The sequence below is a fragment of the Schistocerca gregaria genome, chromosome 1 (assembly GCF_023897955.1).
Source record: "Schistocerca gregaria isolate iqSchGreg1 chromosome 1, iqSchGreg1.2, whole genome shotgun sequence".
Lineage (NCBI taxonomy): Eukaryota > Metazoa > Arthropoda > Insecta > Orthoptera > Acrididae > Schistocerca > Schistocerca gregaria.
The window spans coordinates 703,927,164-703,951,746 of record NC_064920.1 but is presented as its reverse complement, the minus strand read 5'-3'; the positions used below and the strand labels follow the sequence as shown (position 1 = coordinate 703,951,746).

General features: G+C 41.2%; 1 protein-coding gene across 3 annotated transcripts in view; it reads left to right on the top strand.

Moving 5' to 3' along the window:
• LOC126365752 (cyclic nucleotide-gated cation channel subunit A) overlaps window positions 1–24,583 on the top strand; it is a 487,374-nt gene that overhangs the window by 237,337 nt on the left and 225,454 nt on the right. For all 3 annotated transcript variants that reach the window (XM_050008246.1, XM_050008256.1, XM_050008236.1), the window contains exon 5: window positions 1,751–1,909. In XM_050008246.1, coding sequence (XP_049864203.1) covers window positions 1,751–1,909 — 159 coding nt within the window. The remainder of the gene's footprint in view (window positions 1–1,750; window positions 1,910–24,583) is intronic.

Here is a 24,583-nt window from a genome sequence, read left to right as displayed (position 1 = left end):
GTGTGCTTGGAACGCACCTCTGTTACAGAAGCAATTTTGAAGGGTACATATAGCACCGCTACCTGTTGGATCTTCATAAAACTCTAGGGCCTGAAGCGGAAATATTCATCGCTGTTCCACAACAAATTCAAAGTGTTTTTCAGCAGAAATTGGTCAAGAACAAAAATGTGTTACGTTAGTTTTTGAACGTCTCCAGTATGTACCGCATCTTATTGCTGCCCTCTTCCTTGTCAAGTACGTGGTTGTCTTCTGAGTTGTTAACAGTGATAAAGATGCTTGGCTTTTCTCTGAAGGTCTTTTAAATTATGTCCGCAGCTCGTGGTCTAGTGGCTATTTTTGCTACCTCTGGATCACGGGTCCCGGGTTCGATTCCCGGTCGGTTTGGGGATTTTTCCCACCCCGAGGACTGAGTGTTTGTGTCGTCCTCATCATTTCATGATCATCTTCATTCGTGACAGTGGATAGATTGGACTGTGAAAAAAATTGGACTGTGAAAAAATTGCGACTTTGTACGGACGCTGGCGACCGCGCAGTTGAGCTCCCCACAAACCAAACATCTTCATCACCTCAAATTTTGCTATAGGGACGTGTTCCTGTTCACTACTTATTCATGCCTTGCGTGTCTTATCTTTCCATCTTGCTCTGCCAGTTTGCACTTTCTGTCAGTCTTGGTTTTTAGATGTATATATCCCCTTTACCTGCACCATTTGCGCCGGCCTTTGTGACCGAGCGGTTCTAGACGCTTCAGTCCGCAACCGCGCTACTGCTACGGTCGCAGGTTCGAATCCTGTCTGGAGCATGGATGTGTGTGATGTCGTTAGGTTAATGCTTAGAGCGATTTGAACAATTTTTTGCTCCATTTACTATATCTTTATATTTCCTTCTCTCGTCATTTAGGTTCGGTGCCTCATGGGTAATCTTAGGGTTTGTACTGGACCTTGTCTTTCTTGCGTATTTTATCATCTACTACCTCAACAATTTCGTCTCTAGAGTGTACCATTCGTTTCCTATTGGCCTCCTTACCTGTTTCAGTTTATGCTTGGCTAATGCTCCCTTTGAAACTGTGAACAATCTCTGGTTGTTTCACACCATCCAGGTCCCATCTCCTTAAATGCTAACCGTTCAGCAATTTCTTCAGTTTTAATCTGCACCTCATGATCAATAAATTATGGCCAGCGTCTCTTGTAGCTCAAGATATGGCTTTAGTAACGCTCGTCTTTTTGTATTCGTTAGTAAGTGACGACCAGAAGTAGAGATGAGGTGGATACGACGGAAAGGTGACTCAATCTGTCTCAGGGATGTTAAACAGTTACAAAAGTTGAAGTAATGTTTCACCTCAGAGCGTAAAATATGATAAGCTTTATACGTCGTGGTTGTGTGTGAAATTGAACTGTTTCAGATAGGAAGTGTAAAAATATTTAAATATTCTGTAGATGATAACCGATTACACTAGCGAGTGTACCTTTATCACCACCGGTTGCTGACCCAGTTACGCCACTGGCCGTCTGCTACTCCGTATGAAACATGTATTTTTAAAAAGTTGGGCTGGCTAAATTATTAAAAAAAATGGTCCGTTTGAGGTTACCTGCGTAAACGGTGAAGTCGTATGTGAAGAATGCAATGGCGTCTGATGTTGGTGTACGTCGATGACGGTACCCTGTCAGTAACCGTTAGAGATAGTGGTAGTTTCCAGCCTCTTGCGTGTACGAGGTGTGTCCTGTACTGGAACGGCGTGCGCGGCGTGTTGCAGAGGCGGTGGCGGCGCGCGGCGGGCGGCGACCCGCTGTCGGGCGGCGCGGACGGCTTCCTGGCCAAGTTCGCGGGCGCCGGCGACAGCGACCAGGAGCCCAGGCCCTTCTGCTGGGGGGACCGGCTCGCCGTCGACCCGGCGCTGCCCTTCCACTACCGGGTGCGTACCTGCAGCTCAGCACCCGCTCCTCTGCCCTACCGCCCCACCGTACACGTAGTTAGCGGTGAAAACAACAGTCTTCGTTACAGAACCGATTTTACTTTTTTATTTATTCACGACGCGCGTTTCGCATAGTACAAAACACCTTCAGATTGATTAGTACAGTGTTGGTAAGTGGGTTCTGGGTGCCATGATAACGGCAAAAAAAATTGACTACCCTCGTCATATATAGTAAAATAAATCGTATCAGGTATGCGCTCATGTCATATGTTAAAAGCGGATATGACTTGTGCTCATACTTCCTTTTAATTATTTTACTGTACACTATACAGGGTGTCCCATTTTAATCTATACCGGCCGATATCTTTGGAGCGGCATAATTCTGCAAAAAATCCTATAGTAGAAGTTGTAAGGTTTGAAGAGGACATGGACTAGTTACCTCGATATGACCTTGAACCCTGTTTTCAAGGTCAAGTTAATTTTTGCAGATGGTAACTACTTTTGTTACTCCATATTCATATTTACTTGAATAAAATACACATTGTTTGTAGAGAGCTTTTTTGTGTTTGACAAACCAAAGATTTGTCACCAGTGGCACTTCATTGTAACTTTCCCAGGTTACCAGTATCTCTAGAACGAAGCGAGATCGGGAAAAATTTTCAGTGAGGATCTTGTATGGTTTCTGAACTCAGTCCACTGGTGAAATTTTCGTAAACTTGAAACGGGCTTGATATTCTTCAGTAGGGATCAACGTAATAAAGCAAATACCGTCGGCATTAGTGGAACCCAATGTGCTCCACGTGGAGGTTGCCCAGCTGACTTCCCTCATAGTTAGCCCTGAAAAGGGCTGATTAACATGGTTTTCACTGGAAATTTAGGATCTCAGATGATCGACCAACTGCCCATTTTGACATGATTGCTCAGAGTCCCAAGAGACCAAATTCGTCAGAGTTCGACGAAGTGAAATATTTGTAAATCCCTTAAAACACGTTTCTTCTAAGGCTATAAGAGAAAAATTTGTGAGAGGCACGCCAGTCGAGAATCGTTCTAAGTGAACACAGACGAGAAATTTTCTGAGTCTCCAACGGCAAAATTTCTCTGAGGCCTCAGTTATGATTTCCAATTCCCCGACAATGACGCTTATTACTTAGCCTCAAAGCTCCCTCATTCTCTTTTCTGATTGTCCCGGCACAAGCACAATGCTGGTCTCTGATTCACCACCCTCCAACTGTTGCACACGGTATTTGCTTTCAGGTTAATCCGTACTGAAGAATTTCAAGGCCATATCAATTCACGAAAATTTCACCAGTGGACAGAGTTCAGAAACCATACGTGATTTTCACTGAAAATTTTTCCCGATCTCGCTTCATTCTCGATATACTGGCAACTTGGAAAGTTACAATGAATCGCCCCCGGTCGACAAACCATTGGTTTGTCGAAAAAATGTTTCTTACAAACAGAGCGTATTTTTTCACAGAGAGTACGAATATGGAGCAAAAAACGGGCGTTACCATTTGCAAAAATGAAGTTGACCTTGGTTTGAACTTGAAAACAGGGTTCCAGATGATTTCGAAATAACCACTCCATGACGCACTTCAAACCTTACAACTTTTACTAGTGCCTTTTTTGCAGAATTATGTCGCTCCAGACGTATCGGCCGGTATAGATTAAAATGGGACACCCTATATATGACGCGGACAGTCTATTTTTTCCCTATTCCCCAATCGTGACACACAGAACCCACTTACCAACACTCTAATGATCAGCCTGAAGATGTATTAGGCGGAACGGGCGTAAGCAATAAAATCAATTCTCCAACGAAGACTGTAGTTTTCACCACATTCTGCATACTGGCTGCTGTACCAGCACGCCATGAAATGAAAATCCGTTTACACACGTAGGCATTCAATCACCGATGTAGTCAACTCACAGCAGCGGCTAGAGAAAAACAATACCATCTCACAAATGTAAACACCTTACTTCCGGATATTATTACTTCGTTTATTTGTTACGCTTTGTCTTTGTATTCTGTTTCCCCAGCAAAATCTCTAGAAGTTTTCGTTTCCGCCAATACGTCGTTGCGGCATGTTAATCACGTACCACCATGTAGGCTTCAAATGACGAAAGTTACAGGAATGGTTTGCGAGGTGATGAAACAACAAGTCTTCCCCCACTTACATCATCGGTGGGTTTCATGTCAGGCAATTTCAGTCGGTATTACAAAACCTTTTGAAGGCCCACTATCTCCCACACCACCTCTCAAGGAATACGAATCGCTTCTTTGCGAGGAATTCCCATTGACTATCAGTCTTGGTTTTACTACATGATCCACAGGCGAATATAGGCTCTTACCGATTCCGAAGGTTTCCCTACACCGTATTAGATGGGTATTCCCATTATTTTGCCCAAGTTCTGTATAACTGGAACATCATTAATAGAAGTAAACGCGAAGCCCGTTTTTAGACACTGGAACGAATTTCTGTAAAGGTTATGCCCACCACCAGTTCCAAAACGTTGCTGTAATCCGAGACATTCCCAGAATCTCTTTCTGCTGTATCTCCTACTCTGTGAGATCCAGTTCTTCGCAAACGTGCTAAAAAGAGCTTATATGAGGACCTTGGGACCCGCTAAAAAAAACTAATGGCAGGGGATTACTAAAAGAGCAAGTTTGCTTGCTTGAAAAGATCCTTAAGTTGAAAGCCACTGATCTTTTACTTAAAAAAAAGGTTTTTGCTTTTATTAACACAACAATTATTACAGTCAAGTTTTTCCATTCATTGGTGCTTGAACAGAGCATTGTTTGCAATACCTTTAATCATTGAACTGTTAAAAGAAAAACACACATTAACAATCAGACAACTTTGACGGGCCTTGCCCTTTCAGTAATCGAAAACACAATCTAATGCCTGGAAAAAAATTTTAAAGTTAAAGTGCTTTCACCTGGCAGCTGCCTCAGTTGGGCACTCCCAACGAGCTTCTGCCCACATGGACAATTAACACCAAAATGGATATAGTCTTTAGTATTCTAAGAAAGATCATCAAAAGTTCGTAACAGCAAGCAACATTAAAGTTAGAAGGCATTAGGCACGCCCGGCTAGCCGTGCGGTAGTGTATAGGTCCGGTGTGCAGGTAAGCATGTGAACGGTTTTTAAGGCGGTTTTCCGTCACCTCGGCGAATGCGGGTTGGTTCCCCCTATTCCACTTCAGTTACACTGTGTTGGCGATTGCTGCGCAAACACCATTTCTATATACGCGTAGACCACAATTATTCTACCATGCAAACATTTGGGGTTACACTTGTCTGGTATGAGACGTTCCCGGAGGTCCACTGGGGCCGAACCGCACAGTAACCCCGGGTTCGGTGTAGAGCGGCGGCGGGGTGGGTGGACTGCTGTGGCCTGTTGAGGGGTTGTGAACCACTGAGGGTTACGGCGGGACGAAGCCTCTTCGTTGTTTCTAGGTCCCCAGTTTAATGCAATACAATACAATTGAAGGCATTAAGAAACCTTTAACGGGACCCGCCCTTAAATCAATGAAAATTAAGCTTACAGTGAAGACGAATAGTCAAAAGTTTACCCTACTCCTGCCCAAACCGTTATACAGCTAACGGACTCCCTCCCTCCCTCCCTTTGTATTTGGTTGCCGTTGGTGCCACCCGCAGTGCCTCTACGCTCTGCATAAATAATAGTAGGGAATAGAGTAACAAACGGGCGTCTAAAGCAGAGACCCACGATTAGATGGAAGGCACATCATCCTTAAATAATCTCTGCGTCTCAGACGTGAACTAATAACAATTTTCGTAAACTGAACAGGTCTGTGAGAAACTCATCTTGCTTTATTACACTAGGACCTGAGTTTGCAGATCAGCGCTAAGTAGCGCGCAAGTGAGACCAACACTTTTAACAGACTTTATTCTCGCCACTGGGATTCAAACCCAGAGCATGGAAGGTGATTGTCACTGACACCACAGAAGAAAATTCGTAGCTTTGCGGAAAACAGCACTGCTAGGCAAAGCGCAGAAGATGCTCGCCGTTCACACCACTCCAGACAGACAAGGCCAAAGCACCGTGCCAGTATTAAAACGAGCAGCACAAACCCAGTGCCACAAGTAACAGACGAAAGCACTGCTGGCCGTTACCGCACCCCGGTATACACTCAGGTTAGTTGCTGCTCCAACAACACAACTGCCCATTCCAGCCGTAGCGAAAAACGGCCACTCACTTCAGCACCACAACGCCACCACTCGGCCCTCACACCATCCGGACAGAAACCAAAGTCGTTACCGTCCTTCCTGAGCGCTGCTTAACAAGCAGTCTTCCCTGGGCCGCACACAACCTAGACCACAGTCGTAATCGATATCTCTGAGCCAGACTGAGATCGCGGAGAAAACTCGATACGCGCGTATCAAAAATCATTGCGTCTTGGAGAGTTCTTTCAGATACGCCTGTATCCTGGGAACGGACATTGTTCTGCTCCAAAGCACCATTTTCGAAGCACGTCTGCATGGAGATAAACACTAGACTCTGAATCCTGTCGACGTAATACGAAGTAGTCATTGTGGACTGATGGCGATTTCACGTAAACCTAATACAAATGGAGCCTTTCCAAAGAAATAAAGGCGGCTCTCCACGGTATATCTTTTGCCAGAAATGTGAAATCTCTTTTTGGCGATGGTGAAAGCTTAATTCAATAAAGTCGAAGACTTTCGGTAACGCAGCATGACCTTGCCCGTCAGCGGCATTAGTATACACGTCCATTATAAAGTATTACACTTTCTGCCGAGGCCGAGGATAGAGATATGGCTGTTAGTAGCCTGCGGTGTCACAGCTGATGTTGATCGCACATCCCTCTGTGACACCCAATTATAGGAAATAGTCACACTATTACCTGTGGCATAGGTCCTGCACAAGAGTTTCCCAAACTGTATTCTGTGGAACGCTGATTTTCTGTAGGATGGGAATAAGTGCTCCGCAAAAAATCCGTTAGTAAAAGGGTCTTTTGTCATACTTTTTATTTTTTTTTAATGTTATGATTTCTGTGTTATTAGTTATGATTCAAAACTGAATTAATCACTGAATAAAACAAGTCGCATTTAAACATAAAATATCAATTTTATGGAACTTCGAAATAAACAAGGTGTTCCATCAAAGTAGCAGCATCATCAAAGTGGTCTGTCAGAGGGAAAGTTCTGGAACCACTGCTGTAGATGCATGTCGTAGAGTAACAGCAACTACAGTTCTCGCTGACAACTCACTCTTAAACAAATCGCATATCTGCTCTCTCTCTCTCTCTCTCTCTCTCTCCCTCAAATGGCGCCATTTTTTGGTATGATGCTCGTATTTTTACTCAAATAAACCTTCAGACGTGAACACCGCAAGTAACAAGTTTCGCAGCCGAGTGATCTAGGGCGCTGCACTCATGGACTGTGCGGCTGATCCCGGCAGAGATTCGAGTCTTCCCTCGGGCATGGGTGTGTGTGTTTATCCTTAGGATAATTTAAGTTAAGTTGTGTGTAAGCTTAGGGACTGATGACCTAGCAGTTACGTCCCATAAGATTTCACACGCATTTGAACATTTTTGAACAATAAGTTTGCCTCTTGTTGAGGCACAATGAGAACATGGCTCAGGTAAAACTCTCGTCCTCTGGAGAACAATTAATCGCTACAAGTTTGTGAGAGTCTTAGCACTGAACCTATAAAAGTCCAAATTATGCTGAAAGCCGTAATGATGAAACAGTGAAAGTAAATTTTCACTCGGAAGTAGAACAAAATAGCGCAGTGAAAGTTGACGGTCGATGCCAGGCCGCTGCTCGTCTCTGATGCAGAGGCCAAGTCGCTGCCACGGTTCAGCAGGCGCTGGCGGGTCCGTCGATCGGCGGTAGCTGTTGCGGACCAGCGTCGTATGTAACGAAGGTTCCGACCGCGGCTCTGATTAGAGGACTGTGGGTACAGTCTGTGCCTGGCCCGGAGCTTGACGGAAGATGCCTCGGAGAAGCTTTGTGCCACCGTAAACACCCAGGCTGCATAGAGAAACAGAAAAACTATTTGCTATCACGTAGCCCGCGGAGATAAAAAGGTCCGCGAGGCCAGCGACCTCTGGTGGCGCTTGCACTGCCGCCTGCTGGTTTAGGAAGCGCGCCTGCCTGAACTCTGTCATCTGCTGATGTAACTCCTTCGAGGTTAGGCTACTTGTTACACCACCGCTGTGAGAAGGGTTGCCGATCCGAAGGGCGTACAGCCAAAGCGCAGCAGCGAATCGCTTCATTTCACATAACGAATATCAGATAATCTTTAATGACCTTCATTACCTTGAGATGGGCTCTCCTCAATACATCTCAATACATATGTAGAGTCTTAAAAAAGTCTAACAGTCATGAAGCCACTAACTGTTAGACCTAGGATTTTTTAAGTGCTGTACCTTTTTTTCTGTTTGTGTAGTTGTAAATGGTTTATGATACAAAATAGCATTAAATAAGAAACTCCAAATTGGAATTTTGTTGCAGCCTTTTCCACCTTTTTCCGTACTCGGGTCATTTGTAATTTTTCCTTCTTCTTCCACACCTTTAATTCTTTCATGACGGATTTCGTTAACCCTATTTTTGAGACCCACTCCGGAATTTCTGGGTTTAGGCCTGTAAAAGACATATATCCAAAAGTTTCCTCAGCATTTTGGATTCTGGAAAATAGTAAAAGAGATAAATATGTCCCACTCTACTTTAAGTGGGCTGTAATACGGAAGAGGTATCTTGAAAATTTGCGTTATCTCATCGAAAATTAATGCTTTCAATCTTCGCTGATGAAATTCAAATAGAAGTGATATTTCATAACTGATAAACGTTTTTGATAGAATGTAGTTAAGTTACATTTATCGTGGGATTGTTTTCCAAATGAGTACCTATCTTCTTCATTACACTCTAAAAATAAGTTTCACAGTTCCCCCAGGCATCTCGATTAATTTATCAGGCCGTTCACGTTAGACCTACCTTTTAGATTCATTGTCTGAAATGCTCTGGCATTCCCAACGGCGATCTTCAGCCTCGTCGGACGTCTTCTTCGGCACTTGCAAGCTTAAAAGCTCATCTGATACCCCGGCGTCGACCCTCCTATTCTAACACATGTTCATTCTGAAAAGGGGAAGATGGATATGAGGGAATATTCTTACATTTCTAGCACTTTACTACCCTTGGAGCACTAACGTGTGCACATTAGCTGTTGAACCAACAGAAGTAAACAAGATAATGCTTTAACAGTTGACGTATAGTGAAAAGAGAAACGTAATTGGTAATGCTCATCGTCAAAAATAATGAACCAAAGTTTTTTTTAAAAAAAGGAAACTGTCAGATAGGCAAGATAAAATCGATGAAACATTAACAGAAATAACAGTGATAAAAACAATTATAAAACAAGCAAATTAAGCGACTAATTATGGCCATCTCTGTCACTTACATAAATAACTTTCGGAAATTACTAAAACTTCTGACAAGGATGACTCGGTAAGTATGTTAGTTCTAACAGTGGTTACCGCAAAGACTGTCTGAATCGTGTCGGTCTAGTAACCACCCAAGGAGTTGCAATAGTTGAACGTTCCGTACGCCATACACAGTGGCGAGTGCTGATTGCACGACTTATAATGATCTTCTGTTTGTTTAATTTTTCTGTTTATTTGCATCCATGGTCCCGAAATCCAAAATGAGTGCTTGGAGAGTGTACAACAATGTTAAATCCGAAGGTTGTAACTTAAATAGTGGCAACTATTTATTCACAACCGATACAAAATTGTTACATGTTTTCACCTGTTATTGTCCTTCAAAGTAGTCACCAGCGTTGTGTAGAACCCGTTTCCAGCGATGTGGAAGGCGTAGCATACCGTTAGCAGAGCCTGTTCTGTTGATGGTGCGACTGGAGTGGTCTAAAGTATTGGTGATTCTCGTGTACGACTGTGATGGTGTTATCCTAACGCAATACGTTCCTCCACGGCAGACCGTCAATGCACAGTATTACTGTTCCGTTTTTGGAAAATCACCTGCGACCAGCTATGCGAAAGAAGCGGCGACATTTTCTGCGCAACCCACCCATCATGTCGCAAGACAATACGCGGGCGCAATTTGCGCAAGCTGTGGCTGCTCTGTACGGTTGATGGGACCAGGAGTACTGTACCATCCACCATACTCCCCGGATTTAAGTCCTTGTGACTTTAACTTGATTCCGAAGATGAAGGAACCACTTCTTGGCATTGGCTTCAGAACTGTTCCAGATATTCGACATGCAGTAGATCGCTCCTTTCGCACCATCAACAGAACAGGCTCTGCTAATGGTGTACTACGCCTTCCACGTCGCTGGCAACGGGTTCTACACAACGCTGGTGACTACTCTGAAGGACAGTTACAGGTTAAAACATGTAACTCCTTTTTATCGATTGTGGATAAATAGTTGCCATTATTTAAGTTACAACCCTCGTATTTCATTAGTGAGAGTACGAGGGATGACTGAGCTGTTGTAACGACTCAGTCGCAGTTGACAGAAAACACCAAGGAAATAGTGTTCAAAAGAAAGTGGAAAGCGCAAATCATTCCAAGATATAAGGCACTACAACATGGGAACAGTACGGTGAGACAGCAGTTTATTGCTGAGGCACTGGCATCCTCAAGTTGAAAAAATAGATATTAATTTTATTATGGCACGGAGGCGGTATTTCTAGCCTCTCATTATGGAATCGAACCTTGAGAAGAATGTTGATAACTCTATTCCCGATGAGAGTATCTTAAGAAGGTTATACCTTTATCCTATATTTGAAGGAAAGTATAACAAACTAGACGAATGGTAGGTGATGATACTGGATATTCTGTCCTCTACGAGCTTAGCACTCGCTGCTTTGCTTGTGTAGACTGTATGGCCTGCACAGATACTTTTTTGTATTTTTTAGTAGAATTTTTATGGTGTTCACCAATTCCAACATCTTCTTAAACCATGGCCTTTTCCGGATGTACTTCTGACTAAAAAGCGACTCTGGTAGCTGGTGTCGGATGTCTTTTGAATTCTTGTGGTGACATTTCCATATTTCTTTAGAAGTCAAACAGCTGTTGACAGAGATTTGGCTTCAAAAACGTTTTTATACAACGAAAAAATTTCATAAAAATTGTAAACCTATTTCGTGCTCGTAGGAGTTAACTTTCCATAAAACATATTGAAACATGTATTTTTTTTATTTCTAACCGAAAATTCAAATGCAAGTTTCAGAGATTTGGTTTCAAAAAATCTTTCGTACTGAAATAGTGCCATAAAAGCTTTCATCTCCTATTTTACCCCTCTAGGAGTTCAGTTTCCGAAAACACGTATTTTTTTACTTGTAATAGAGAAGCCAAGTACAAATTTTCTTAAGTTTTGCTTTACAAATTGTTGAAATGAAATATTTCCGTAAAATTTTTCATACCCTATTTCACCCCCTTAGAGCACGAATTTGCAAAAACACTGAAACACACAATTTTTTATTTCCAACCGGGAAGCAAAATTCAGCGATTCCATAGCGAAATATTTTCATAAAACATCTCGCCTTTCATTCTCTTAGAAGTTGAATTTCCAAAAACACCGAACCACCTGCTTTTTATTTCCAAACGAGAAGACAAATACCAATTTTCACAGATTTAGCTCTAAAATGCTTTAGTACTTCTGTAATAAGGATTTATTTTCAAACAAAACTTTCACCCACTATTGACCACAATAGGAGTTAAGTGCCAAAAATGCTGAACCACGCATTTCTTTATTTCTGACCGTGAAACGAAATATAGATTTTCGTAGATCTAGCTTCAAAATTGCGTTAGTAGTGACATATTTTCAAGAAACCTTTCATCCCCTATTTCACACCCTTATGGGTGACATTTACAAAAATACCTTCTTAAGCGATGCCTATAGTACAAGATCAACAGTCTCTCCAAATTTCAAGTTTTGTCCGTAGCAGTGGGGTGAGCGATGAAGAGTCAGTCGGGACATTTTCTTTTATTCTGTGTAAAGCGATGAAACCACTAACAAGCAGAACGGATATATATTTAATATCTAACGAAACCTGTGCTTTTTTTAATTTTAATTTCTTGAGAATAGAAGCAAAAAAATCTACATCTACGTCTACATCTATACTCCGCGAGACATCTTACGGTGTGTGGCGGAAGGCACCTCCGTTACCAATAACATCTTTCCCTCTCTCTGTTCCACTCGTGAATGGTATAGCGGAGAAAACGAATATCTATAATCCTCTGCGTGAGCTCAAATTTTGCTGATTGTCTTGTCGTAGTCATATTGCGAGATTTCAGCAGTAAACATACCCGTGACACACAACCCCTCTATTGCAGCGTCAGTCACTGTAAATTGTTCATCATCTCCGTTATTCTGCGCATGCACTGGACGATCCCGTGACGAAACGTATGGCTTTGCTTTTGATGTTCTCTATCTCCTCATTCAGTCCCACTGGGTAAGGTTCCCAGACTGATGAAGAATACTCAAGAGCCCGTCAAACAAGTGTTTTGTAAGCCACGTTGTTTCGTGGATGAATTATATGTCTTTAAGATATTTTTCCAAAGAATCTCATTCTGTCATTTAATTTTCCAACAGTTGGTCTTAGGTTTCCATACCATTTTAGGTCGCTCTGGACGGTTACTCCTAGGTATTTTACAGTTCTGCTGTTTCCAGTGATTTTTAACCAATAGCGTAATTGACCAGTAATGGATCGCATCCCCTATGTGTACATTTATTTATGTTCTGGGTCAGCTGCCAGATCTTGCACTGACCATCGATCCTCCGCAAGATTTCCTGCGTTCCACTAATGTTCTGGCTTGCAGTCTTCTTGCAGAGAGCTTCTGGCATTATCCAATAAATCATTTATATATATTGTAAACAGTAATTCCTTTGTAACACTCCCTTGAGGTGTTTCATAAATTGTCTTTACATCTGTCGATGTCGACCTGTTAAGAGTAAAGTACTGGGTTTTTTCTGCTAAAAATGGCTCTGAGCACTATGGGACTTAACATCTATGGTCATCAGTCCCCTAGAACTTATAACTACTTAAACCTAACTAACCTAAGGACATCACACACATCCATGCCCGAGGCAGGATTCGAACCTGCGACCGTAGCAGTCGCGCGGTTCCGGACTGAGCGCCTAGAACCGCGAGACCACCGCGGCCGGATTTCTGCTAAAAATCCTGAATTCAATTACAAATGTGACTTGATATGCGGAAAGCAAGTATTTTGTTCAGTGAATCACAGTGCGGAACTGCATCGGGTGCCTTCCGGAAGAAAAGAGAATACGTCATCAGCCTGGGCGCTATCACCTCCCGAGCCGTTTGTTCGTCTGAAAGAATAAAAAAGAAACAAAAAATTTTACATGTTCAAATAGCTGTTTGTTCGTGATCTGTGCTGTCTGGAAGCTATGCCTCTGATCTCTGGAACGAGGATCTGAAAATTCTTACAAAATTTAGTATTGCCTTTTGGTCTTAATTAAATCACAAGATCAGTGACAGTTATGAAGTCAGATAAGATTACGTTTTTATCTTTAAGGGATACATGAGAGCTTTACATACCGCAAGACATCGATTTTTTTGTTTTTTCTTTTTCTTTTTTTACTCAAACAAGTTAACCCGTTTTTCTTAATTTCGCACGACAGTCGACCGTACGGTCATTGCAGAGGTAAAAATTTCCAACACGCCCTAATGAAATTCTCTGGAGGTCAGCGTAGCTAATGGGAACATACGTGAAAACCATATTCAAAATAAACCAAAGGCAAAAAGAGAGATGTTACACTGCCTTTGTCTGCGGCGCTCTGGATTGTATGGACGAACAGAGCGAGCTCACTTTCTTTGTGTACGGAATCGATTTTTGTTTTTAAAGAGGAGGCTCCCTTCTCCAGGAAAATCATAATGCGTATGCACATTACATGTTGTACAATTCTAAAATAGATTGAGGTCAGCAATATTGGTCTATAATTATGTACATAAGTTCCACGACCATTCTTGAAAACAGAAATGACTATGCTTTCTTCCAAACGCTCCGTATACTGCGTTGTTCCAGTGACCTACTACCTTCTACAAGGGGTACGAGTTCTTTCATTGTATTTCAGCCGGTTCAGGTGCGTTTGCACTAGTGAGCGATTTTAGTTGGCTTTCTGGCTCAGTATCTGTCTTTTTAATGTTCCTAACATTGCTGAAAGTAGGAAGCGTATTACAATGTTCCGCAGTTACAATTTCGGAATACCGGATTCAGTATATCGGTCTTCTCTCTGTCATCTTCTGTTTCGGTGCTATTATGATCAGCGACAGACTGAAAAGATTCGCGTAAAACAAGTCATCAGCACCACTTGCAAAATTTTACTTTCGAATTCTTTGAACGCTTCTCACATTGCTCTCTACACGTTCATTCTAGATTCCTTCAGATTTTGTTTGTCAACTAGACTCTGGCTTCACTTTAATATATGATGGCGCTCTCTTTGCATTCCTAATAGCATTCTAAGACGCCTGTTCTGTCATGGTGGGTTTCACTAAACATCATAAAAACGGTTGATACACACTTGTCTAGCCGGCCGCATGGCCGAGCGGTTCTAGGCGCTACATTCTGGAACCGCGCGACCGCTGCGGTCTCAGGTTCGAATCCTGCCTCGGGCATGGATGTGTGTGATGTCCTAATGGTTAGTTAAGTTTAAGTAGTTCTAGGTTTTAGGGGACTGATGACCTCAGAAGTTAAGTTCCATAGTGCTCAGAGCCATTTGAACGACACTTGTCTAGGGAGTATGCAAAATTGATGAAAAGTTTCAAAAAAGGTTTTTTTTTGTTGTGACCTAGAGCATTAAATTCTGATAAAGTACGGCTAGTTCCTACAGATCAAGCTTTGTCATCGTGATGGTAATTTCCTATGGGACCAAACTGCTGAAGTCATTGGTCCCTAGGCTTACACACTACTTAATCTAACTTACGCTAAGGACAACACACACACCCATGCCCGAGGGAGGACTCGTACCTCCGACGGAGGGAGCCGTACGAACCGTGGCAAGACGGCTAGACCACTCGGCTACCCCGCGCGGCCTTTGTCATGTTGCATGTTTATTCCAGTCTCAACTCTCTGTTCTGCAACTAAAAACACAAGCACCTACATCGTGCATGCTATTCATCTCAGAGTAGCACTTATAGCCAACGTCTTCAATTATTTGTCGGATATATTCCAGTCTCAGTCTTCCCAAATAGTTTCCAACGTCAGCAGACACAGTGATCTGCATCAGTTGGTCCTTCCCTTCCCATGGACTCAGATATGGTAGTGAAAGCTATCATGCAACGGAATAACGTGATGAAGAGGGTGATCCTGACAAATGAGCCCTGTGTGTTGATTCTGGTAGAAAATATTAATAATCTCCAGGATGAGATTCTTACTCTGCAGCGGAGTAGGAAAGTAGTAGCCGAGGTACTGGCAGAATTGAAGCCGTGAGGACGGGTCGTGAGTCGTGCTTGGGTACCTGAGATAGTAGAGCACTTGCCCGCAAAAGGCAAAGGTCCCGAGTTGGAGTCTCGGTCCGGCACACAGTTTTAATTTGCCAGAAAGTTTCATTAATAATCTCGGTAAAAACGGGATTATTCTATCTACTGAAATAAAATATCGGTCCTATTAGCCCCTGATTTATTACAAAACCTCTGTATCAATTGCATAATACGAATTTTCTCGACGAAATGATGTTGAGAGAATAACGCTCAAAGAAAACAGAACAAATAATCTTCATGGACAAAGAGCAATCTGAGCGAATGATTGATTCATCTGACAAAGACCGCAGGTTTGGAAGACAGAAAAAGTCATCTTACAAATCATTGATGAAAGGAAACGATCGTGGTGTCCACACAGTGATTTCTCCGACATTGTCACAGGGCGTAGAATGTCACAAGCAACCTCCATAGCTAACTCGATCTTTAACGAGTGTTGAAACACCTAATCAGAAGTATCGTGATTCTAAAGTCTAAGTTAGTCAAAACTGCGCGCCTACCGAATGAATGAGAGTTATCATTCTCGTTCGCCTGTGCTGCAGATTCTCACCATGATTTAAGTCGTAGGATGGAGTAGTGATGACGGCTGCCGATAGATTGGTCGTTATACGCCATGTTCTCCCTAAGAAGTACCTCCCATCTCCATCCAAAGTCAGGGGAAGAGCTGGAGAGACAGAGTGTTCCTGCAGAGCTGTAGCACCCACATGTTTCCACTGAGCTGTCGAACCAGAATCCCTAGGCAGAGCTGTAGCCTCTCTGCTCTCCCAGAATTTCACAGTAACTGTCTTTAGCCATTGCGCAAGATTCTGTTAAATTCTGGCCAGCGATAATGTTCTTAACAAATCTGCTAAACTCCCCTCGTAGGAAAAGTTTTATCAGCCAGCCAGTGGTTCGTGTTTTCGCGAGCACTGTTCGTAAAAGTTACGTACGAAATTACCACTCTTCACAGATGGTTTTATTTCGGCCAATCTGCGGTTCTCTCGTGTCTGTAATATTCTCTGGATGTGACCTGCAACCTCCCACTCTCTCGTTATTTTCAGGGGCGGCCAGTGTAGCTCGTACCTGCGTTTTCTACGAGTGGTTATTGACGCGGTGTTCTGCTTACGGCATCTCGCCTCCACAAAGGGAGAAAGGAAATTCTAAAACGCACTCTGCTATTTATCGTCCCACTTTAACTTGCGATGTTTAACTGCAAGTGATGGCCCACTCTCCTGCTGTCTAGGAAGGCTGCCAGACAACAAACCAAATTCTATAGAGCTGTGCTCTGACTGGATAACTTCGCCTTGTGAAAATGGGCAGTATTCTGCACAGGACCAAGTTTTCCTCATGCGTCATTATACCGCCGTTTTAAGGTAGAGTCGATGTGCTCTCAAGCTTTGGTGACCTCTGTATTCAGGGAAAATTTCTGCAACTGTTGGCTGTCGTCACCTGTCTTAAACAAATCTAGCGGCGGCCCACGTTCCCTGCATCGAGTGTCGGTAGCACTACTCTTAGAAACGAAACAGACTCCAAGGCGACTACTCTGAAGGATGCAGGGTACTTATAAATGGTGGAAAAATCTAAATTTTTATGGCTTTATTAAATTCTATAGTCTTTCCTGATTACACTGAAATGTTCATTATAGGGTTTCAAACAAAAATGATATATATACCAAATTTTAAAGTTATGGTAATCTATGCCACCAAGTCCCCTTAATTTCTGTTACAGAAACCACTATTGTTTCGAAAAGAAGTATGAACTTCCTGTTTCCAGTGATTAAACGTATGATACATTGTATATGTTGGTAACAGTGCAGGTTTCTAGTGTTAGTAAATGATTATCTTTGCTAGTATTAACTTTTGTTTCGCTGAAGCACTTTGTTCACGTGTTACTGAATGTTTGTTGCCCAAGTGCTACATATATTTGTGGAAGAACATATCCTTTAGTGTCCAATAAATACGAACTATGCCACGCGTCAAGAAATTCAATAAAAGGAAACTCCGTGGTAACCAGTTCACAAACAAAGCAAGCCACACTGTTGAAAGTAACCTCTGTATCAGTTCTTCAGGGAAGAAACTTCCACATGGCACGCATCCTGGTAATTCAAATTTTTATGTTAACAATGACACTGTTTGTAGTGGATTTGTTATTGTTAATGTGGGCATCTTACCTTCAGTGACACAGGAAGTGGCGAAGTGTAAACAATGTGATGGTGTAGGCTGTCTGCAAATAACTGAACAACAAAGTAGCAGGGAGGGTTTAGCGTCCAAAATTAATTGTTCTATGTAGATCCTGCAATGAATCTACCTCGAAAATGACTTCGAACATTGTGCATAATTCATATGATGTGAATTTGAAGTTAATGTATGCAATGCGTGCAACAGGAAAAGGAAACCAGGTTGCTCAAACGTTTTGTGGTTTGATGGACCTTCCTCTTCCTCCCAGGCAATTCAGCAAGTAGATAAAAATACTTTTAGGTGGCTTGGCGGTTGTCTCTAAAGCATCTATGAAATGTGCAGTAGAAGAAACTGTAAATATTAGTGGAACCAGCGATATTGCTGTTGCACTTGATGGGACATGACAACGTCGAGGACACGGTTCCTTGAATGGTGTTGTAAGTGCTACTTCTCCGGAGAATGAAAAAGTTGTTGATGTTGAATGCTTATATACGTACTGCCACATCTGCCATGGTAACACTGAAGGACATATTGAACATCCGTGTTCTAATAATTATGATGGTTACAGAGGAGGTATGGAGTGTGGTGGAGCTCTAAAAATATTTCAGAGGTCGGTGCCCGTTTATAACGTTAGATATACGATGTACCTAGGCGATGGGGACTCTCAATAAAATTAATGAGTTAAGTGTTTATGGTGATATCTTGGTAACAAAACTGGAGTGTTGTGCACATGTGCAAAAGAGGATGGGTGCTAGATTGAGAAAGCTACGAAAATAAATGAAAGGAAGGTTGCTATCTGATGGAAAATCTCTGTCTGGCCAGGCACATTGAGAGAAACTGAAATAAACCTTCTTCAGGGTTATTATGGACTGGCCATAAGACGAACTGCAACTCTGAATGATGTTACAGCAATCAGAAAAGCTGTATGGGCCACCTACTTTCGTAAACTGTCCACAGGTAACTTCCCTGTTCACGGACGTTGCGCAAAAGGAGCAGATTCTCGATGAGGTTACCAAAAATCAAAAGAAAGTGGTGAAATATACCGTCATAAGCACTCTCTTCCTGAGCCTGTTGTGAATGAAATAAAACCAATTTTTAGAGACCTGAGTATTGCTGTTTTGCTTGGTAAGTGTCTTCATGGAGGCACTCAGAATACAAATGAAAGTTTCAACCACTGCATATGGGAAAGATTACCGACTAATGTTTCTGTGAGACTAAATACATTAAAAGTTGGTGTATTAGATGCAGTGATATGTTTCAATGATGGGGTGATAGGAAGGTTGGAAGTCCTGAGAAATATAGGCATGAAATGTGGCTCTAATATGGAAGATCAATTGCTTGCGTGTGACAGACAACGGGTGCATGAAGCTGGAAGATTCGCTCTTCAAATTACCAAAGAAGTAAGAAGTGCTAAAAGGAATGCCAAGAAGAAGCTTGAAGATGAAGAAATGCTGCTGGAAGAAGACTATGCTTCAGGAATGTTCTGAGGCACAGTGTAATTGGACTCATATCTTCATTCGCAATTTCCCGCAAGTTGTATTTTTCAGAATTCAGGTACAAATATTTCCTAAAGTTTATAAAGCACTGCTCTGTTTTTTTCTGTAACTTGCAACAGTCCATACTTATGTAGTAAACCTAAGCCTTATTGCAGAATAAACTAAATTATAGAAAAAATAACATTTTATTAGGAAAACAATTATAAAATTAAAATGTAATATGTGATATTTTTTATTCTTTTAATCTACATAATAGGTGGAATTAAATAGGTCTAGTACCTCAGCCATCATGTCATGCATATTTGGTAAAAATCTGGTCGCCTTCGAATGTACAACATTGGATTAAATGGTACCTCAAGTTGAAAAAGCATTGTAGAAAAAAAAACTGCATCAGTTTCCTTGTAATTTTCTTAATGACCCTAAGCAGGTTCAAAAATATTCAAAATACTTCTGATTAGTTTAGAAAGTGTGCTCCATTACCTGACACCAAAAAAAATCTGTAAAACAGTTTCTGAAAGAAATAGCTGTTGATTTTTACATAATACTGAGCCGCAAAAGAACCCTGTATCCTGAAGTAACCGAGCCTTACCTGTTTCTTCCTACGCGATCGAGCCATGTGGCTACAGAAAAGTTTCACATGCAATAGCTACTGCGTGTGGATAAAATAATAAAATGAGAATCGACGACTTAATCGTTGCAATAATTGAGGTTGCTCCTAATCAACATTGATGTATTTAATCGGCACAGGAATTTCTCAGATGCTAAAAATGAATTAAAGAAATGAAATAAAAATGAGACGAGGCAGTCCAAAACAGACTGACGCGTTTCACCATGGAAGTTACTCCATGGTGTCTTGACAAATGTTCTATCATCCCGTTCTTTGTCAGTGTTTCCCGTCAGTTCCTTTCTTTGCCGATTCTGTCGAGAATCTTCCCATTTCTATTAGTATGCCTAATTTTCAACATCATTCTGTGATGCCACGTCTGAAACGTTAGTGTCTTTTCTTTCCTTCTTTTCCGACAGTCAGTAATTCACTATCATACAATGCTGTGTTCTAAGCTTACATCCTCAGAAATTTATTACACAAATTAAGACCTACCTTTGATACTACTCAGCTTTTTATGTCCTTTTCGTTTCGTCCGACATGCGTTATTTTGTTTCCAAGATAGCGAAATTCCTTCACCTCGTCTATTTTGTAGTCCCCGATTTTGATGTGATTTCTGTCTTACTTCATTTCTGCTAGTCCTCCTTACTGTGTCTTTCTTCAGCTTAGTCTCAATCCATTTCCTGTGTCCAATGGACTGCCCATTCCGTTCAGTATGTCTTTAGTCCTTCCTCACTTTCACTGTGGATGGCAACTTCATTAGCGAATCTTATCACTAATATCCTTTCAACCTGGATTTTAATCACATGCTGGACCTTTCTTTTATTTCCGTCATTGCTTCTTTGATGTGTTGGTTGAACAGTAAGTGAGAAAGACACCATCACTGCCTTACACTCTTTTCCGTCAGAGCACTTAATTCTTGATCTCCATTCTTATTATTCCTTCTTGGGTCTTGTATATTATCCTTCTCTCGCTATAGCTTACATCTCCTTTTTTAAGAATTTCGAACACCTTGTATCATTTTACGTTCTCGAAAGCTTTTTCAATGTTGACAAATCCTTCTAACGTGTATAGGTTCAATTTTTAAGCGCAACGTCAAGACTGCCTCTGTGGCAGCGATCTTCACCTAACAGGTACTCAACTTTGTTATCTATTTCTCTGGCATTGTTTTTGTCAGAAACTGTGATGCATGATCTGTTAAGTTAAATGGACGATAGTTTTCGCACTTAACTGCCTATACTATCTTTGGGACTGTGTGGATGATATTTTTCCAAAAGTCTGATGGTATATCTGCAGTCTCTTACATTCTACACACAAACTTGAATAGTCGCTTAGTTTCCACAACCACCAATGGTTTCAGAAATTTCAAAGGCGCGTTATATATGTCTTCCGCCTTATTTAATGCAAGTTTTCCGAATCTCTGTTAAACTCTGACTGTACTACTCTCATTTCTTCCTCTGTCACGTCATTATACAGTCACTTCACGTTGTTGAGACACACAGGCTATCTGCTCTCCCCTCTGAATTTAACACTGCATATGTGTGTTTAAATCTTAGACTTATTTGTTTATAAATGGCTTCTTCACATTCTCGGCTCATGCTCAATATCTATAACTGGATAGGTATGATGAAATGGCCTTTGGAAGTACTCACAAGGTTTTATAACTCGGATGTTTCTTTGGTTGCCAGCATCAGTTTCATCATGCTTGATAAATCTGTGTAAGTAAATCCCGCCAATGGAGAAAAAGAACGTCTGTTTCTAGTTTGAGATTTTCATGTAACTGAAATATAAGAACATAACAAAGATCCTTTCGTAATTTGCACTATGTAGGAAATCTAGAAAACGATGGCAAAATTTTTTTGGGTATTAAGAGAAGTGCATTCTACCTGCAGGACAATCACCATTTTAGTCACATGTATTCATGATGTGTGTCTGTGTAAAATAGCATAGCCAATTTACATGTGTATCTACATCTACATGACGACTCTGGAATTCACACTTAAGTGCATGGCAGAAAGTTGAGCGAACCACATTCAAACTATTTTTCTTCCAATGCATTACCGACCAGCACACGAGTAAAACGAACACTTACATCTTTTCGTGCGACGTATGATTTCTCTTAATTTATTACGATGATCATTTCTCTCTATGTAGGTGGGTGTCAACAGATTATTTTCGCATATGGAGGAGCAAGTTAGTGATGGAAATGTCACGAAAGTAACTCGCCGCAAAGAAAAACGGCCTTGGCTATAATGATTGCCATCACACCTCATGTATAATATCAGTGACAGTTTCTTCCCTATTTTGAAATGACATAACTATTTCGATGTCCTCCATCAATCCTGTCTGGTAAAGATCCGAAACCGCACAACAATATTCTAGCAGAGCGCGGACAAGAGTAATGTAGGCACTCGCTTCCGTGGATTTGTTCCATCTTTCAAATGTTCTTCCTTAACCATAGTATTACTTATGTGATCGTTTCAGTTTAAGTTGTTCGTAATACTGCCGAAGGTATGCAATATGTAAATTTAAATTTATCGCAAAACAGTTATCAAATTCATTCTTTATCCTCAAGAAATGTATTCCACATGATGTTTCTTCCGTCATAAATGAAACAGGTAACATACGGAATATGCGATGTTACAGGATACTTTTTAATGTGTTCTTGTTACATGGACATAAGTAAAGAACGATATTTCTCTTTCATGTACTTTATTTAAAAAAATTCTTACATATTAATAGTTCAAGTTTCATCAAGCCATCTTTAATTTTCCAATAATAATAGTAGTAGGAATAATAACAATAATAGTAATATCACGGTGTTCACTTAGAGTAATTAAAGGAAATGGTAACATTTTGTCAATATTATGGCATCTTGACATATGTTCAAATTGTCTGTCAAAATACTTAAATATTTTCATTTATAAGATAACGCCTGCAGATGAAGTCTTACTGCCTGAAGTTCGTAAGTCGTTAATGGAAATTTGTTACTGACATATGGAAGAAAGCATTCTGACGTTATTCTGCTGAGTGATGTAGAATAAAAATTTGAAATGTCATTCTGTATGTCATTCTGGTGATGTGGTTCGCAATAGCTCGATTCAGACAACAATTCTTGATAAGCACCCTTCGTCTCTCATCGATCGCTTTCCATTCACAGTTTACGAGATCTTATTCAGCCTACGATTTTACTTTCCCGCTCTCAGACGAGAGAAACACTTCAATCTTTGCTACGTAATCATAAACAGCATAAATTATGCAGATTCAGAAACGCTTTTCTTTCGTACCGTTCAGAAAGCACAGTCGTCTCGATATATTGCATATACTCAAAGGGATCGATAATATTGACGTTCTGGAATTTAGTGCACCGTGAGCGGCTGTAACATAATTGGTGGTTCGCTTCATTATACACGTGTGTGTGTGTGTGTGTGGATGGAGAGGGGGCCGTGTTCTTTATTTTGTTTTTCTGCTGATTTTAGGCTATTTTTATACATGATAGGTCTGAAGGAAACCTAATAAAATAACACACCATATATACAGTTCTGTATCGAAGGAAATACAGCAATTATTACTCATACAATCGGATTACATCATTAAAATAATTACTTTATATTCGATAAATGTATGTTATATAGTACAAGATATACAGTATTCTACCGGGTGATCAAAAAGCCAGTATAAATTTGAAAACTGAATAAATCATGGAATAATGTAGATAGAGAGGTACAAATTGAGACACATGCTTGGAATGACATGGGGTTTTATTAGAACCAAAAAAATACAAACGTTTAATAAATGTCCGACAGATGGCGCTTCATCTGATCAGAATAGCAATAATTAGCATAACAAAGTAAGACAAAGCAAAGATGATGTTCCTTACAGGAAATACTCTATATATCCACCATCATTCCACAAAAATAGCTGTAGTTGAGGAATAATGTTGTGAACGGCACTGTAAAGCATGTCCGCAGTTATGGTGAGGCATTGGCGTCGGATGTTGTCTTTTAGCATCCCGGTCGATCACGATACACTTGCGACTTCAGGTAACCCCAAAGCCAATAATCGTACGGACTGAGGTCTGGGGACCTGGGAGACCAAACATGACGAATGTGGCGGCTGAGCACACGATCATCACTAAACGACGCGCTCAAGAGCTCTTTCACGGGTCTAGTAATACCTTTTTTGGTTCTAATAAAACCCGATGTCATTCCAAGCATGTGTGTGTCAGTTTTTACCTCTTTATCTACATTATTCCGTGGTTTATTAAGTTTTAAAATTTATACTGATCTTTTGATCACCCGGTATATATAAACTGTTTATTGACGCTTACATTATACGGACTGAAGTCATCAATTTATGTTTCCGATCGGTTATATTCCATAAAAAAGCCTATATGTTGTTCTTCCGGCTTATGCAAACTAGAAAATGGGGTGTATCCCTTTTTGTTCACTACAGTTATAAAGAGAAAATAGCGCAATGTTTATGCCAAGGACGTGGCGTTTGAATCGTACGCGATTAAACATAATACAGGATGTATATACTAATAATATCTACTTCCGGCTAAACCCATAGTACCACGTTCTTGTTGTTATCGTTGGTGGTGCCATGGCACAGATCTTCTGCTTGTCACTTTAGAGTGTTCACCACTCTTTGTCACCACATTACTACCGATATTCTTGGTCTAGTGGATGAAGTCTCCCTACAGCATTAGTTTGTGTTCTTCTCTGTTATTAAATGGTTGAAATGGCTCTGAGCACTATGGAACTTAACTGCTGAGGTCATCAGTCCCCTAGAACTTAGAACTACTTAAACTTAACTAACCTAAGGACATCACACACATCCATGCCCGAGGCAGGATTCGAACCTGCGACCGTAGCGATGTGCGGTTCCAAACTGTAGCGCCTAGGACCGC